Below are 18,599 nucleotides of genomic sequence, written 5' to 3' on the forward strand. Positions count from 1 at the left end.
CGTAAATAACTTGATAACAGAAATACATTTATTTCCATGACAGAATTACAAATACATGCAACTTAAAAGTTAGATATCACAAAATGTATATTTGAAAACGTTTGGACATCACAGCAACCTTGAGGGAATCTTATTTGTCAGAAAAAGGATGTTCATATGATCGGGAAGATATACAAAACCTTGCAGAGAGCATATCCAACTGACAATCTCTTAGAGAAAAATAGAAACTATTGAAACCAACTTTAAAAAACTGATGTTGGCACAAGATGGAAGGAATGTTAGCATAACTAATGAAATTACAGCTAACAAAAAAGTATACTTAATCCAGTATAAGATCATGTATAGAAATTATTATGCAAGAGACAAAATTCACAAATTATAAAGTACAACGGCAGAATCATGTCTTAAGTGTTAAACAAATAATGACTTAATAATCCATGCTTTTTATGAAGTCCGGAAGTTGTGGACGGAGGTAGAAAGTTGGCTGTCAGAAGTATTGCAATGTAAACTTAATTTTAATCTGTCTGTCTGCATATTTCAAGACATGGCATATGAGGGTGTAGTGAGGTACCCGATGGGTTGGACGATTCTCTTCTCATCACTCATCTTGAAAAAATGGATACAAAAAACTTGGAAATCAATCAATCCGCCATTATTAACACAATGGAAAAATTGAATGATTTATTATTTAAATATTGAAAGTGCGTGGGCTATGGAGAGAAACAAAATGGTGCAGTTTCAGGCCATGTGACGGGAAATGATATGGGCCCTGGAGATGGGGGTATGTGCTAGTGGGTCTAGCCAGGTGGGATGTAGTTCATGTTTGTATGATGTTGTCATTTGTGTGTATGTTTTTTATTGTTTATAAAATCTTATAAAAAAAGAATGGTTCACCACCCAAAGGACATCCAGCCAACTGTGGGAAGCATTGGAGTCAACAGCATCCCTGTGGAGCACTTTCGACACCTTAAAATAGCCTGCCCTACAGCAGAGAGCTGATTTCATCTGACTAATATTAAAACTACACAGGAATGGTTCAGTGGTTTCAACAGATACTGCAGGACTGAATGTTGGAGGAGAGGGTTAACTTGTTGTGCCCCATCCTCAGTACTGTATTCAGACAGCCTTTGTATGTATCATTTCGAAACTGAGAAAAGCAGTTGTGGTGGAGGTAAGGTCACATGTCAAGGGTGCGTTTTGAGGATTTGAGCCATGTCATGGTCTGGGCTCACCTGTACAGCGGGGGTGGAGTCTGTATAGGGGGGGACTGTTTGGGGAAGCTGGGGGTGGCATGGTCTCTGGGTCAGAGAAAGACTTCTCACTGAGGGGAACAGAACACTCATTGTTACTACTGTGTCCATGCCAGTCTGGGGTGTTACGGCGAAGGCACTCTGTCTCTGACCAACCCTCCATCTCTGGGTCTTTCCCTAACACACACACAAATAAAAGGTTATTTGTCACATGTGCAGAATACAACAGGTGTAGACTGAATCGTGAAATTCTTATTTACGCGGCCTTCCCAACGATGCAGAGTAAAAACACATATATTTTTTAAATGGTAACACGAGGAAATAAATACACAAGAATGGAGCTACACTACATGACCAAAAGTATGTGGACAGCTGATCGTCGAACATCTCATTCCAAAATCATGGTCATTAATATGGTGTGGTTCCCCCATATGCTGCCTCCACTCTTCTGGGAAGGCTTTCCACTAGATGTTGGAACATTGCTGCGGGGGACATTAGTGAGGTCGGGCACTGATGTTTGGCGATTAGGCCTGGCTTGCAGTCGGTGTTCCAATTCTTCCCAAAAGTGTTTGATGGGGTTGAGGACAGGGCTCTTGGCAGGCCAGTCAAGTTCTTCCACGCCGATCTTGACAAACCATTTCTGTATGGACCTCGCTTTGTGCACAGGGGTATTGTCATGCTGAAACAGGAAAGGGCCTTCCCCAAACTGTTGCCACAAAGTTGGAAACAGAATCACTAGAATGTCATTGTATGCTGTAGTGTTAAGATTTTTCTTCACTGGAACTAATGGGCCTAGACCTAGCAATGAAAAACAGCCCCAGACCATTATTCCTCCTCCACCAAACTTTACAGTTGGCACTAAGCATTGGGGCAGGTAGCGTTCTCCTGGCATCTGCCAAATCCAGATTTTTCTGTTTCTGTCATCACTCCAGAGAACGAGTTTCCACTGCTCCAGAGTCCAATGGCGGCGAGCTTTACACCACTCCAGCCAACGCTTGGCATAGCGCATGGTGATCTTATTAATTTCTTATGGCTGGGGGCAGTATTGAGTAGCTTGGATGAATAAGGTGCCCAGAGTAAACTGCCTGCTACTCAGTCCCAGAAGCTAAGATATGCATATTATTAGTAGATTTGGATAGAAAACACTCTGAAGTTTCTAAAACTGTTTGAATGATGTCTGTTAGTATAACAGAACTCATATGGCAGGCAAAAACCTGAGAAAAAATCCAACCAGGAACTGGGATATCTGAGGTTTGTAGGTTTGCCTATCCAATATACAGTGTCTTTGGGGTCATATTGCACTTCCTAAGGCTTCCACTAGACGTCAACAGTCTTTAGAACCTTGTTTGATGCTTCTACTGTGAAGGATGAGGGAATAAGAGCTGATTGAGTCAGGGCTCTGGCAGAGTGCCACGAGCTCACTCAGGCTCGCCCCCGTGAGAGTTAGCTGCGTTCCATCACATTTCTACAGACAAAGGAATTCTCCGGTTGAAACATTATTGAAGATTTATGTTAAAAACATCCTAAAGATTGATTCTATACATCATTTGACATGTTTCTACGAACTGTAATGGAATTTTTTTACTTTTCGTCTGGCCTGCGTGTCATCAATTTGGATTATGGAATTAAACGCACGAACAAAAAGGAGGTATTTGGACATAAATTATGGGCGTTATCGAAGAAAAAACAAACATTTATTGTGGAACTGGGATTCCTGGGAGTGCATTCTGATGAAGATCCTCAAAGGTAAGTTAATATTTATAATGCTATTTCTTACTTCTGTTGACTCCACAACATGGCGGATATCTGTATGGCTTGTTTTGGTCTCTGAGCGCTGTACTCAGATTATAGCATGGTGTGCTTTTTCAGTTTTAAAAAAATCTGACACAGCGGTTGCATTAAGGAGAAGTTTATCTAAAGTGCCATGTATAATACTTTTATCTTTTATCAATGTTTATTATGAGTATTTCTGTAAATTGATGTGGCTCTCTGCAAAATCACCGGATGTTTTGGAGGCAAAACATGACTGAACATAACGCGCCAATGTAAACTAAGATTTTTGGATATAAATAAGAACTTTATCGAACAAAACATACATGTATTGTGTAACATGAAGTCATATGAGTGTCATCTGATGAAGATCATCAAAGGTTAGTGATTCATTCTATCTCTATTTCTGCTTTTGTGAATCCTCTCTTTGGCTGGAAAAATGTCTGTGTTTTTCTGTGACTAGGTACTGACCTAACATAATCAGATAGTGTGCTTTCGTCGTAAAGCCTTTTTGAAATCGGACACTGTGGTGGGATTAACAACAAGTTTATCTTTAAAATGGTGTAAAATACTTGTATGTTTGAGGAATTTTAATTATGAGATTTCTGTTGTTTGAATTTGGCGCTCTGCACTTTCAATGGCTGTTGTCAAGTCGATCCCGTTAACGGGATCTCAGCCATAAGAAGTTTTAAGCTTGTGTGCGGCTGCTCGGCCATGGAAACCCTTTTCATGACGCTCCAGACAAACAGTTATTGTGCTGATGTTGCTTCCAGAGGCAGTTAGGAACTCTGTAATGAGTGTTGCAACTGAGGACAGATGATTTTATGCGCTACGTGCTTCAGCACTCGGTGGTCCCCATTCTGTGAGCTTGCATGGTCTACCACTTCGGAGCTGAGCCTTTGTTGTTCCTAGATGTTTCCACTTCACAATAACAGCACTTACAGTTGACCGCGGCAGCTCTAGCAGGGCAGAAATTTGAAGAACTGACTTGTTGGAAAGTTGGCATCCTATGATGGTGCCACATTGAAAGTCACTGAGCCCTTCAGTAAGGCCATTCTACTGCCAATGTTTGTCTATGGAGATTGCATGGCTGTGTGCTCAATTTTATACACCTGTCAGCAACAGGTGTGGCTGAAATAGCCGAATCCACTCATTTGAAGGGGTGTCCACATACTTTTATATAGGTCCTGTGTAGCTCAGTTGGTAGAGCAGGTCACTTGCAACGCCAGGGTTGTGGGTTCGATTCCCACGGGGGACCAGTACGTATGCACTCTACTGTAAATCGCTCTGGATTAGAGCGTCTGCTAAATGACAAAAATCTCAAATGTAAATATATAGTATATATACAGGAAGTACCAGGTCAATGTGCAGTGGTATGAGGTATTTGAGGTAGATTTAGAAAGTCTACTCCCCTTTCAACATTTTCGGCTCATAGACTGGAATTAAAATGTAATTTTCCCCCATTGATTTACATATCCTACCCCACAACTACCAAGTGAAAGAAATATTCTGGAATTTTTTATTAAATCTATTTGTAAAAAATTTAACTGAAAATCTTGGTTAGATAAGTGATAACAATCCTGAATTACATCAGGTGTAACCAATCACCTTCAAAACCACACACTAAGTTTATTGGCCTCCATCTGTGTTAAATTGTAGTGATTCGCATGATTGCAGGATAAATTCAGCAGTTCAAATCAAATCAAATTGTATTTGTCACATGCGCCGAATTCAACAGGTGTAGACCTTACAGTGAAATGCTTACTTACACGCCCTTAACCAACAATGCAGTTAAGAAAAATACCTAAAAAATAATAAATAAAAGTAACAAATAATTAAAGAAATAACAATAGCGAGGCTGTATACAGGGGGTACCGGTACAGAGTCAATGTGCGGGGGCACCGGTTAGTTGAGTTAATTGAGGTAATATGTTCATGTAGGTAGAGTTATTAAAGTGACTATACATAGATAATAATAACAGAGAGTAGCAGCAGCGTAAGAGGGGGGCAATGCAAATAGTCTGGGTAGCCATTTGATTAGATTTTCAGGAGTCTTATGGCTTCGGGGTAGAAGCTGTTTAGAAGCCTCTTGGACCTAGACTTGGCACTCCGGTACCGCTTGCCATAGCAGAGAGAACACTCTATGACTAAGGTGGCTGGAGTCTTTGACAATTTTTAGGGCCTTCCTCTGACACAGCCTGGTATAGAGGTCCTGGATGGCAGTAAGCTTGGCCCCAGTGATGTACTGGGCCGTACACACTACCGTCTGTAGTGCCTTGCAGTCGGAGGTCGAGCAGTTGCCATACCAGGCAGTGATGCAACCTGTCAGGACACTTTTGATGGTGCAGCTGTGGAACTTTTTGAGGATCTGAGGACCCATGACAAATATTTTCAGTCTCCTGAGGGGGAATAGGTTTTGTCGTACCCTCTTCACGACTGTCTTGGTGTGCTTGGACCATGTTAGTTTGTTGGTGATGTGGACACCAAGGAACTTGAAGCTCTCAACCTGCTCCACTGCAGCCCTGTCGATGAGAATGGGTACGTGCTTGGTCCTCCTTTTCCTGTAGTCCACAATCATCTCCTTTGTCTTGATTACGTTGAGGGAGAGGTTTCTGTCCTGGCAACACACGGCCAGGTCTCTGACCTCCTTCCTGTAGGTTCCCTCTGCTGGGTAGTGAATTGCAAAGCAAACACTCAACCATAAGCACAAGGGAGCTTTCAAAAGAACTCTGGGACAAAGTTGTGGAAAGGCACAGATCAGGGGATGGGTATAAAAATATTTTAAATGCCTTGAATACCCCTTGAAGCACTTGGGAGATTCTGTAACCATGTGGTCAAAATGTTTGTGGTCTGACAAAATGAAAATGAAACTATTTGGACTAAATGTAAAGCTTTATGTTTGGTGCAAACCCTACACGGCACATCACCCAAAGAACACTATCCCTAATGTGAAGCATGGTGGTGGCAGCATCATGTTATGGGGATGTTTCTCGTCGTCAGGGACTGATCAGGATAGAAGGTAAAATTAACGGAGCAATGTACAAAAAAGTCCTTGAGGAAAACCTGCTACCCTCTGCAAGAAAGCTGAAACTCGGAGGGAAGTTCACCTTTCAGCACGACAACAACCTGAAGCACACAGCCAAAGCTGCAGTGGAGTGGCTAAGGAATAAAAAGGAACATTTCCTTGAGTGGCCCAGTCAGAGCCCTGACCTAAATACAATCGAAACTTTGCAGCATGACTTGAAGATTGTTGTCCATCAACGCTCCCCAAGGAACTTGAAAGAGCTTGAACAGTTTTGCAAAGAAGAATGGTCAAATATTGCCAAATATACAGTGGGGAGAACAAGTATTTGATACACTGCCGATTTTGCAGGTTTTCCTACTTACAAAGCATGTAGAGGTCTGTAATTTTTATCATAGGTACACTTCAACTATGAGAGACGGAATCTAAAACAAAAATCCAGAAAATCACATTGTATGATTTTTAAGTAATTAATTTGCATTTTATTGCATGACATAAGTATTTGATACATCAGAAAAGCAGAACTTAATATTTGGTAGAGAAACCTTTGTTTGCAATTACAGAGATCATACGTTTCCTGTAGTTCTTGACTAGGTTTGCACACACTGCAGCAGGGATTTTGGCCCACTCCTCCCTACAGATCATCTCCAGATCCTTCAGGTTTCGGGGCTGTCGCTGGGCAATACGGACTTTCAGCTCCCTCCAAAGATTTTCTATTGGGTTCAGGTCTGGAGACTGGCTAGGCCACTCCAGGACCTTGAGATGCTTCTTACGGAGCCACTCCTTAGTTGCCCTGGCTGTGTGTTTTGGGTCGTTGTCATGCTGGAAGACCCAGCCATGACCCATCTTCAATGCTCTTACTGAGGGAAGGAGGTTGTTGGCCAAGATCTCGCGATACATGACCCCATCCATCCTCTCCTCAATACGGTGCAGTCGTCCTGTCCCCTTTGCAGAAAAGCATCCCCAAAGAATGATGTTTCCACCTCCATGCTTCACGGTTGGGATGGTGTTCTTGGGGTTGTACTCATCCTTCTTCTTCCTCCAAACACGGTGAGTGGAGTTTAGACCAAAAAGCTCTATTTTTGTCTCATCAGACCACATGACCTTCTCCCATTCCTCCTCTGGATCATCCAGATGGTCATTGGCAAACTTCAGACGGGCCTGGACATGCGCTGGCTTGAGCAGGGGGACCTTGCGTGCGCTGCAGGATTTTAATCCATGACGGCGTAGTGTGTTACTAATGGTTTTCTTTGAGACTGTGGTCCCAGCTCTCTTCAGGTCATTGACCAGGTCCTGCCGTGTAGTTCTGGGCTGATCCCTCACCTTCCTCATGATCATTGATGCCCCACGAGGTGAGATCTTGCATGGAGCCCCAGACCGAGGGTGATTGACCGTCATCTTGAACTTCTTCCATTTTCTAATAATTGCGCCAACAGTTGTTGCCTTCTCACCAAGCTGCTTGCCTATTGTCCTGTAGCCCATCCCAGCCTTGTGCAGGTCTACAATTCTATCCCTGATGTCCTTACACAGCTCTCTGGTCATGGCCATTGTGGAGAGGTTGGAGTCTGTTTGATTGAGTGTGTGGACAGGTGTCTTTTATACTGGTAACGAGTTCAAACAGGTGCAGTTAATACAGGTAATGAGTGGAGAACAGGAGGGCTTCTTAAAGAAAAACTAACAGGTCTGTGAGAGCCGGAATTCTTACTGGTTGGTAGGTGATCAAATACTTACGTCATGCAATAAAATGCAAATGAATTACTTAAAAATCATACAATGTGATTTTCTGGATTTTTGTTTTAGATTCCGTCTCTCACAGTTGAAGTGTACCTATGATAAAAATTACAGACCTCTACATGCTTTGTAAGTAGGAAAACCTGCAAAATCGGCAGTGTATCAAATACTTGTTCTCCCCACTGTAGGTGCGCAAAGTTGGTAGAGACCTATCCCAACAGACTCACGGCTGTAATTGCTGTCAAAGGTGCTTCCACCAACTCAGTGGGGTGGAGAGGTATACAATTATGACATTTCAGTTTTGTATTTAATATTTTTTTTAATTGCGCTTTGGTACTATTTTCACAAGTGTGTGGTACATTTTCAAAACTCTTAACTGGTCACACTTGTAACAGTCTTTCATTCAAAACCTGTCATTGTGCATTGATTTGGAATGTAAACATCTCTCACCACTCAACCATTGATTCAAAATATACATTCGTGAAATGCAATGAGAACATTGGTTTAATCCCCAAAACACAACCTTGATATCGTTTCAATCTAGTAATTTTAACTACCAGTTAATCCAATACCAAACAATCCAACATACATGTTTCGAATCACCCTTAGAAGTGATGAAAGTAATATGCTACAGTCCTGTAAATTACAGTAGATTACAGTTTTCACATTAGGCAATACACTTACATTACCCAACAAAATGGATAGAAAATCTATAATTTCCATAATATCTATCCAATGTGTAATCAAAGGTGTGATCAATGAAGACATCTACAACCATTCATGCAACATTTAAAAAAAAATGCAAAATAGGTGTACTGTCTCTGATAAAATGTAAGAAATTAAATGAAACAAATTAAAGCGATGAAAATAAAACATAACGTTTAGCTCGCATTCATTTGTATCAAGCCTGTCTTGAGCATTTGGCCATAAATTCATCCACATCACAGTGAATGTCCTCATTGTTCATGCACCACGGGAAAAAGCTTTTGGCATGGCGAATACAAGCTTGACATTTGGTCTGCATTGATGTCATAACATGCCTCATCCATGGCCAGAAGGAGGTTGGCAAGCTCATGGGGATGGCGATCGTACAGCTTCGACCTTCAATCCTATTGAGGATTTTCAACCCAATTGAAAATCCTCAATAGAGTTGAAAGAATAGAGAGTATGGGGCAGGTATGGCATCACGAATCGGGGATGGGCCCGAAACCATGCCTGAACCACCTCTGCATGGTGGAACCTAGCATTGTCCCACACAATGACCCTTCACCTTGACAGGCCTGCTCAATTTGATTGAGAAACACAATGAGCTTTGCAAGTAATGGCCGATGTCCGACCACAACATCTTCAGAGATAGCGTTGTCCAGGCACTTGGATGGTCGCCAGTTGGCCGATGTTCCGCCCACGGAGCCGAGTTTTGGCCAGGTTGAAGTCCGCTTCATCAACAAAGATATACTTGTGATTGTTCACAGCAGCATCAAGCACCCTCTTAAAATATATTTTGGTTAGTTACTTTTACAGTATAGTTCCAATATGATATTGTGATTCTGAGGATAGAACAGAGTATACTGTCAATAGATCATACTGTAAGAATACTGTAACATGTTTTGTGAATTTAAATGCATTACAATGTCATCTACTATAAATGTAATGGTAATATGCATAGTGCATATCCTGTAGACTTACAGGTTTTCTTGGTGAAATGTTCTCATTATCAAATTGACAGTTGATCTTTTTAGATCGGGGTGAACTAATTTGCCAGCCTCTGCCATGGTAAGGCCTCTGTTTGCCACATGGTCAATGACGATGACCCGGGCTTCATTCGACACAGTTTCCTTACAGGGCCCATGCCCACGTCTTTGACCTCTTAATGTACCAAAGCGATTAAAAAGCAGCATTTCCCAATCTCGGCTCTGCCCCCCTGGGTACACATTTGATTTTGATTCAAATCATCAAAGCTTGATGATGAGTTGGTTATTTGAATCAGCTGTGTAGTGCTAGGGCAAAACAACTAAATGTGCATCTGAGGAGGGAGGGGTGCAGAACCGAGTTAGGGAAACCCTGCTCTAAAGCACTGACACAACAACGTGTGAAAAAAGTTCAAGGGGGTGTAGACTTTCTACATGAAGGCAGGGTAAAGTGACTAGACATCAGCATATATAATAAGAACATAAACAACATAGTGGCAGCAGCATATGATGTGTAAAAGTGTGTGTGTGTGTGTGTGTGTGTGTGTGTGTGTGTGTGTGTGTGTGTATATATATATATATAAATATATATATATACACTGCTCAAAAAAATAAAGGGAACACTTAAACAACACAATGTAACTCCAAGTCAATCACACTTCTGTGAAATCAAACTGTCCACTTAGGAAGCAACACTGATTGACAATAAATTTCACATGCTGTTGTGCAAATGGAATAGACAAAAGGTGGAAATTATAGGCAATTAGCAAGACACCCCCAATAAAGGAGTGATTCTGCAGGTGGTGACCACAGACCACTTCTCAGTTCCTATGCTTCCTGGCTGATGTTTTGGTCACTTTTGAATGCTGGCAGTGCTCTCACTCTAGTGGTAGCATGAGACGGAGTCTACAACCCACACAAGTGGCTCAGGTAGTGCAGCTCATCCAGGATGGCACATCAATGCGAGCTGTGGCAAGAAGGTTTGCTGTGTCTGTCAGCGTAGTGTCCAGAGCATGGAGGCGCTAACAGGAGACAGGCCAGTACATCAGGAGACGTGGAGGAGGCCGTAGGAGGGCAACAACCCAGCAGCAGGACCGCTACCTCCGCCTTTGTGCAAAGAGGAGCACTGCCAGAGCCATGCAAAATGACCTCCAGCAGGCCACAAATGTGCATGTGTCAGCATATGGTCTCACAAGGGCTCTGAGGATCTCATCTCGGTACCTAATGGCAGTCAGGCTACCTCTGGCGAGCACATGGAGGGCTGTGCGGCCCCACAAAGAAATGCCACCCCACACCATGACTGACCCACCGCCAAACCGGTCATTCTGGAGGATGTTGCAGGCAGCAGAAGGTTCTCCACGGCGTCTCCAGACTGTCACGTCTGTCACATGTGCTCAGTGTGAACCTGCTTTCATCTGTGAAGAGCACAGGGCGCCAGTGGCGAATTTGCCAATCTTGGTGTTCTCTGGCAAATGCCAAACGTCCTGCACGGTGTTGGGCTATAAGCACAACCCCCACCTGTGGACGTCGGGCCCTCATACCACCCTCATGGAGTCTGTTTCTGACCGTTTGAGCAGACACATGCACATTTGTGGCCTGCTGGAGGTCATTTTGCAGGGCTCTGGCAGTGCTCCTCTTTGCAGCCCAAATAAATGCTTCACAGAGTTCAAGTAACAACTGTTCAGAGGAGACTGTGTGAATCAGGCCTTCATGGTCGAATTGTTGCAAAGAAACCACTACTAAAGAACATCAATAAGAAGGACATCAATAAGAAGAAGAGACTTGCTTGGGCCAAGAAACACGAGCAATGGACATTAGACCGGTGGAAATTTGTCCTTTGGTCTTGAGTCTAAATTGGAGATTTTTAGTTCCAACCACCGTGTCTTTGTGAGATGCTGTGTGGGTGAACGGACAATCTCCACATGTGTATTTCCCACCGTAAAGCATGGAGGAGGAGGTCTATGGTGTGGGGATGCTTTGCTGGTGACACTGTCTGTGATTTATTTAGAATTCAAGGCACACTTAACCAGCATGGCTACCACAGCATTCTACAGCGATACGTCATCCCATCTGGTTTGGGCTTAGTGGGACTATCATTTGTTTTTAAACAGGACAATGACAAAACACACCTCCAGGCTGTGTAAGGGCTATCTGACCAAGAAGGAGAGTGATGGAGTGCTGCATCAGATGACCTGGCCTCCACCATCCCCCAACCTCCACCAAATTGAGATGGTTTGGGATGAGTCTGACCGCAGAGTGAAGAAAAAGCAGCCAACAAGTGATCAGCATATGTGGGAACTCCTTCAAGGCTGTTGGAAAAGCATTCCAGGTGAAGCTGGTTGAGAGAATGCCAAGAGTGTGCCATGAAGGCAAAGGGTGGCTATTTGAAGAATCTCAAATATAAAATATATTTTGATTTGTTTAACACTTTTTTGGTTACTACAGGATTCCATATGTGTTATTTCATAGTTTTGTCTTCACTATTATTCTACAATGTAGGAAATAGTCAAAATAAAGAAAAACCCTTGAATGAGTAGGTGTTCTAAATCTTTTGACCGGTAGTTTATGTAAATGTGTGAGGATTTTGTATATATAGTCTGGTGAGTGTGCATAGAGTTAGTGCAAGATAGGGTCAGCGTGGATAGTCCGGGTAACAATTAATTAACAATTTAGCAGTCTTATGGCTATTTAGCATTATTATGGCATGGGGATAGAAGCTGTTGCAGAGCCTGTTGGTCCAAGAGCTGATGCTCTGGTACCATACACTTTCAAGCACAAGCTCTCTCTATCTCTGCACACACACACACACACACACACACACACACACACACACACACACACACACACACACACACACACACACACACACACACACACACACACACACACACACACACACACACACACACACACACACACACACACACACACACACACACACACACACACACACACACACACACACACACAAACAAACAAACACACATTAGTTTTGTTATGATTTGATAATACTTTGGTTTGTAGCCAGCCTTATACAATTGTTGTAAGGTTGTTTCAGTCTCAATATGCTGCTTTGGCTTCATAATAGTATTTATTAGCATATATTTTTTGGCAAACAATGAAAGTGTACATTTTAATATTAATAAAGCAGATACATAAACTATGATACAACATCATTTGTACCACTAAACATTTAACAAAGATCTTAAAAATTCCCTAAAACTAAAATAATATTTATAACTTCTGATAAGCAAATTTCCAAAGAAGATTTACGGTAGATTTTAGGAAGACCCCATATTATGACTTTGGGCTGTAATGATTCTTCATTTTACTAACTGGAACGAAGCATTCATTTTCTATGGCAAACCTGCTGTTATTTAAAGCTTTATCACATGCAGGTATACAGTAGCTGGATCAGCTTGAATTAGGGCGAAGAGCATCTTATGTTCATTCATATGTCCATTCAACCTTCAACATCAATCAGATCTTCCATCTAACCAGCGGACTGCATTTAACATGATGTAATCATGGTACCATGTAATAACATATTGATAAACATATTAATAATAATTTATTAAAATGTAATGTTAGGTGTAGGACTTTTTCCTGATCATGTAACCTAACCAGGACCTCGTTATAGGTCTTAGGCAGATGATTACAACAAAAAAATGCTAGTCCTACACTTCTTTACCTGTTTGGCCTTAAAAGTTGACCCGTTGGGTTTAGAGATGAGTTGAGGCGAGGTTATAGGACAGGTGAATCCTCATGGTAGTATGTGGCTGTAAGGTCAAGGTGTTGAGGTGTGGAGGTATTTGGACTAAGGCTTCAGTGAGCATCAGAGCTCCTGATCAGGCTGTACTAAGGTCAGTTTAGTGGCGAGGGACATGGGAGGTAGTGCAGTGGTGAGAGAGTCAGTTAGACAATACCCCTATGCACTTGGGACCTGCAAGTACTAAATAGTTACAGGCAATAAGGTGACAATTACACCTAGTCTATCAGAGGGTGGGGTGGAGCTATTCCCATATTGCTTAGGAGGACTAGGCTCTGGAGAATGTCTTGGTCAAGAGAAACCCCTGGCCCTACTTACACCCATCAGATCCTTTCAGATCTAAGTGCCTAGGGATTGGGACATTGTCTCACTCAACAGGCAGGCCTGAGCTGGAGGTTGGTGGGACCAGGGAGACTCGCGGCCCCTTGGCTCATCTGTTGCCCCCAGAGCCGTTGTAGGCATTGTAGGGTAGAGGGTAGACACTGGAGGCCTGGTTCATCCAGCCCTGGTCCCCTCCTCTCCTCTGGTTCTCCTGCTGCTGCTGCTCTATGTACTGGTTCAGCAGCGCTCCCACCTGCTCCTGGTCCTTGAAGGGACTGTGGCGGAAACTGGCCCGCAGCCACGCCCGGTACTGGAGAGAAAGACAGAAAAGATGTTTGGTGGTTCAGATCAATTAGTGTTCTATGGTCCCCCAAGGGTGGGATGTCAGAGCAGAGTGTTCTGGAGTCAGGGCAGAGTGTTCTGGAGTCAGAGCAGAGTGTTCTGGAGTCAGAGCAGAGTGTTCTGGAGTCAGAGCAGAGTGTTCTGGAGTCAGAGCAGAGTGTTCTGGCGTCAGAGCAGAGTGTTCTGGAGTCAGAGCAGAGTGTTCTGGCGTCAGAGCAGAGTGTTCTGGAGTCAGAGCAGAGTGTTCTGGAGTCAGAGCAGAGTGTTCTGGAGTCAGAGCAGAGTGTTCTGGCGTCAGAGCAGAGTGTTCTGGAGTCAGAGCAGAGTGTTCTGGCGTCAGAGCAGAGTGTGTGGGTGAGAAGTTATTTTTCTATTGTGGTGTAGTTTACCACACTTTCTCTTGGTTTCTTTCCCTTCCCAGTAGATGGTGATAGATGTAGATAGAGGCAGCTACAATCTAAGCAATTTATCTCTAGATCAATCTCTGTGTGTGGTTGGCAAACGGACAGCAGACATTCCTGAAAACGAGGGACTTTCCTCGGCAGCTCAGAGAGCCATAAGAGGTCCAACAGCTGTGCCCCCAACAGACTCACTCTGGCTTTAACAACATTGCTTCTGGGCTTGATCCCAACTTGAATTCTGTGCACGTAAATCATGCATTGATGTCATTGCATGTGTAACTTGTGAAAATTCAAGTTACACATGCTGATCTCAAGATGAGATGTGACCTTCTATGAGGACTGTAAGTATCATATATTTACATAGACAATGTCCTCTAAAATGGCCCAGTGTCTGGGTTTAACGGTACACAGGGATTAGTACTGGTTAGAGGGCCTCGAGGAGGCAGCAGGGGTTGGGTGGGAAACCCCTGGCAGAAGTCCCAGGTCTTTAGCCCAGCGGTCAGTGGGCCCACATAGGGACCAGTGAGAGCTGAGGAAGGGGTGGAGAAAGCTAGCTCTGAATCAGAGCTTTACCAGGAACCTGCCTCCACTTCCGTCACTCCTCCTCTGACATTCCTGCTCACACAGTAGCTACGGGCTCTCAAGCAAAAACAGATCTAGGACCAACCTCGATTGTAGTGACTATGCAAGTGATGTCACCCAATTCCATTGAAGTTTGTAGAAAAGTACACTTTACAAAAAAGAACTTAGGAAAATTGCAATTGGTTCAGAACAGGGCAGCACGGCTGGCCCTTGGATGTACACAGAGTGATAATATTAATAATATGCATGTCAATCTCTCCTGGCTCAAAATGGAGGAGAGATTGACTTCATCACTGCTTGTATTTATGAGAGGTGTTGACATGTTGAATGCCTTGAGCTGTCTGTTCGAACTACTGGCGCACAGCTCGGACACCCATGCATACCCCACAAGACATGCCACAAGCAGTCTCTTCACAGTCCCCAAGTCCAGAACAGACTATGGAAGGCACACAGTACTAAATAGAGCCATGACTGCATGGAACCCTATTCCACATCAAGTAACTCATGCAAGCAGTAAAATTTGATTTAAAAACAGATTTAAAAAATACCTTATGGAACAGCGGGGACTGTGACGCAACACAAACATAGGCACAGACACATGCATACACACACGATAGCATACGCACTATACACACACGTGTACATGGATTTTGTACTGTATATACGTGGTAGTGGTGGAGTAGGGGCCTGAGGGCACACAGTAAATGTATTGTAATGTTTTTAAAATTGTATAAACTGCCTTAATTCTTCTGGACGCCAGGATGAGTTAATCAAATCAAATCAAATATTATTTGTCACATGTGCCGAATAAAACAGGTGTAGACCTTACAGTGAAATGCTTACTTACAAGCCATTAACCAACAATGCAGTTTTAAGAAAATCCCTAAAAAAGTAAGAGATAAGAATAACAAATAATTAAAGAGCAGCAGTACAGTGCCTTGCGAAAGTTTTCATGTTGGCCCCTTGGCATTTTTCCTATTTTGTTGCCTTAAAACCTGGAATTAAAATATATATTTTGGGGGGGTTTGTATAATTTGATTTACACAACATGCCTCCCATTTTGAAGATGCAAAATATTTTTTTTGTGAAACAAACAAGAAATAAAACTGAAAACTGAAAACTTGAGCGTGCATAACTATTCACCCCGCCAAAGTCAATACTTTGTAGAGCCACCTTTTGCAACAATTACAGCTGCAAGTCTCTTGGGATATGTCTCTATAAGCTTGGCACATCTAGCCACTGGGATTTTTGCCCATTCTTCAAGGCAAAACTGCTCCAGCTCCTTCAAGTTGGATGGGTTCCAGCTGGTGTACAGCCATCTTTAAGTCATACCACAGATTCTCAATTGGACTGAGGTCTGGGCTTTGACTAGGTATAACAGTTTTGCTTCCGTCCCTCTCCTCGCCCCTACCTGGGCTCAAACCAGGGACCCTCTGCACACATCAACAACTGACACCCACAAAGCATCGTTACCCATCGCTCCACAAAAGCCACGGCCCTTGCAGAGCAAGGGGAACAACTACTTCAAGGTCTCAGAGCGAGTGACGTCACTGATTGAAACGCTATTAGCGTGCACCCCGCTAACTAGCTAGCCATTTCACATCGGTTACATAGGCCATTACAAGACATTTAAATGTTTCCCCTTAAACTACTCAAGTGTTGCTTTAGCAGTATGCTTAGAGTCATTGTTCTGCTGGAAGGTGAACCTCCGTCCCGGTCTCAAATCTCTGGAAGACAAACCGGTTTCCCTCAAGAATTTCCCTGTATTTAGCACCATCCATCATTCCTTTAATTCTGACCAGTCCCTGCCGATGAAAAACATCCCCACAACATGATGCTGCCACCACCATGCTTCACTGTGGGGATGATGTCCTCGGGGTGATGAGAGATTATGGGTTTGTGCCAGATATTGCGTTTTCCTTGATGGCCAAAAAACTCAATTTTAGTCTCATCTGACCAGAGTACCTTCTTCCATATGTTTGGGGAGTCTCCCACATGCCTTTTGGCGAACACCAAATGTGTTTGCTTATTTTTTCTTTAAGCAATGGCCACTCTTCCGTAAAGCCCAGCTCTTCCGTAACGCCTAGGTACTGGAATGCAGGAAGCTTGGCCCCAGTGATGTACTGGTCCGTACACACTACCCTCTGTAGTGCCTTGTGGTCGGAGGCCGAGCAGTTGCCATACCAGGCAGTGATGCAACCCGTCAGGATGCTCTCGATGGTGCAGCTGTCAAACCTTTTGAGGATCTGAGGACCCATGTCAAATCTTTTCAGTCTCCTGAGGGGGAATAGGTTTTGTCGTGCCCTCTTCACAACTGTCTTGGTGTGCTTGGACCATGTTAGTTTGTTGTTGATGTGGATGCCAAGGAACTCTCAACCTGCTCCACTACAACCCCGTCGGTAAGAATGGGGGCATGCTTGGTCCTGTAGTCCACAATCATCTTCTTTGTCTTGATCACGTTGATGGAATGGTTGTTGTCCTTGCACCACACGGTCAGGTCTCTGACCTCCTCCCTATAGGCTGTCTCATCGTTGTCAGTGATCAGGCCTACCACTGTTGTGTCATCGGCAAACTTAATGATGGTGTTGGAGTCGTGCCTGGCCGTGCAGTCATGAGTGAACAGGGAGTACAGGAGGGGACTGAGCACGTACCCCTGAGAGTTCCCCATGTTGAGGATCAGCATGGCGGATGTGTTGTTACCTACCCTTACCACCTGGGGGCGGCCCGTCAGGAAGTCCAAGATCCAATTGCAGAGGGAGGCGTTTAGTCCCAGGGTCCTTAGCTTAGTGCTGTCCAACAATACTCTATTGTGGCTCTATTTCTTTTCACATAAACAAAACATTCAGTCCAGGTGCCCCTTTTTTGTATTTTCTTTTTAGCAATTCTCAATAAGCCTTTCAGGGGCTCTGACAGTCCTTTTTGGTCGTTCTGCTGAAGTGCTTCCTGAAACAGTTGGACAGCGTTCATTGTCAGTCAGGGTGTTCTGACTGAATTGTCCATTTCTAAAGGCATTTTACGCTTCAGCAGTATCCTCCTGATGATCCTCAGTCCCTTGAGTGAATGGCTGCAGCCTTAGATCCACTCTGTTTCGTCTCAGTTGTGATCCATGCTCTGTTTGGATCTCATAGGATCGCGGTGCAACTTCTCTCTGCACACACCCTTGCTGTATCCAGGTTCCTATAGTGATGTCTCGGAGTCGTACATGATCTCCAGGTTTCAGTTCAGGTAAGTGTCTTGCACTTTTGTCGTGACAATGTCCTCAATGCACTTATTGATAAAGCCAGTGACTGATGTGGTGTACTCCTCAATGCCATCGGAAGAATCACGGAACATATTCCAGTCTGTGCTAGCAAAACAGTCCTGTAGTTTAGCATCTGCTTCATCTGACCACTTTTTTATAGATCGAGTCACTGGTGCTTCCTGCTTTAATTTTTGCTTATAAGCAGGGATCAGGAGGATAGAGTTGTGGTCAGATTTGCCAAATGGAGAGTGAGGGAGAGCTTGGTACGCGTCTCTGTGTGTGGAGTAAAGGTGGTCTCGATTTTTTCCCCCTCTGGTTGCACATTTAACATGCGGATAGAAATGAGGTAAAACTGATTTAAGTTTCCCTGCATTAACGTCCCCGGCCACTAGAAGCGCAATCTCTGGATGAGCGTTTTCCTGTTTGCTTTTTGGCGGAATACAGCTAATTGAGTGCGGTTTTAGTGCCAGCCTCGGTCTGTAG

General features: G+C 43.6%; 1 protein-coding gene across 1 annotated transcript in view; it reads right to left on the reverse strand.

The window, feature by feature from the left end:
• Window positions 1–12,532: 12,532 nt before the first annotated feature.
• The window catches only part of dusp22a (dual specificity phosphatase 22a), a 29,600-nt gene continuing 23,533 nt past the window's right edge, over window positions 12,533–18,599 (reverse strand). Inside the window, exon 7 of the mRNA XM_071401913.1 lies at window positions 12,533–13,860. Coding sequence (XP_071258014.1) covers window positions 13,660–13,860 — 201 coding nt within the window. The 3' untranslated portion in view covers window positions 12,533–13,659. The remainder of the gene's footprint in view (window positions 13,861–18,599) is intronic.

The sequence above is a fragment of the Salvelinus alpinus genome, chromosome 5, assembly GCF_045679555.1.
Source record: "Salvelinus alpinus chromosome 5, SLU_Salpinus.1, whole genome shotgun sequence".
Classification (NCBI taxonomy): domain Eukaryota; kingdom Metazoa; phylum Chordata; class Actinopteri; order Salmoniformes; family Salmonidae; genus Salvelinus; species Salvelinus alpinus.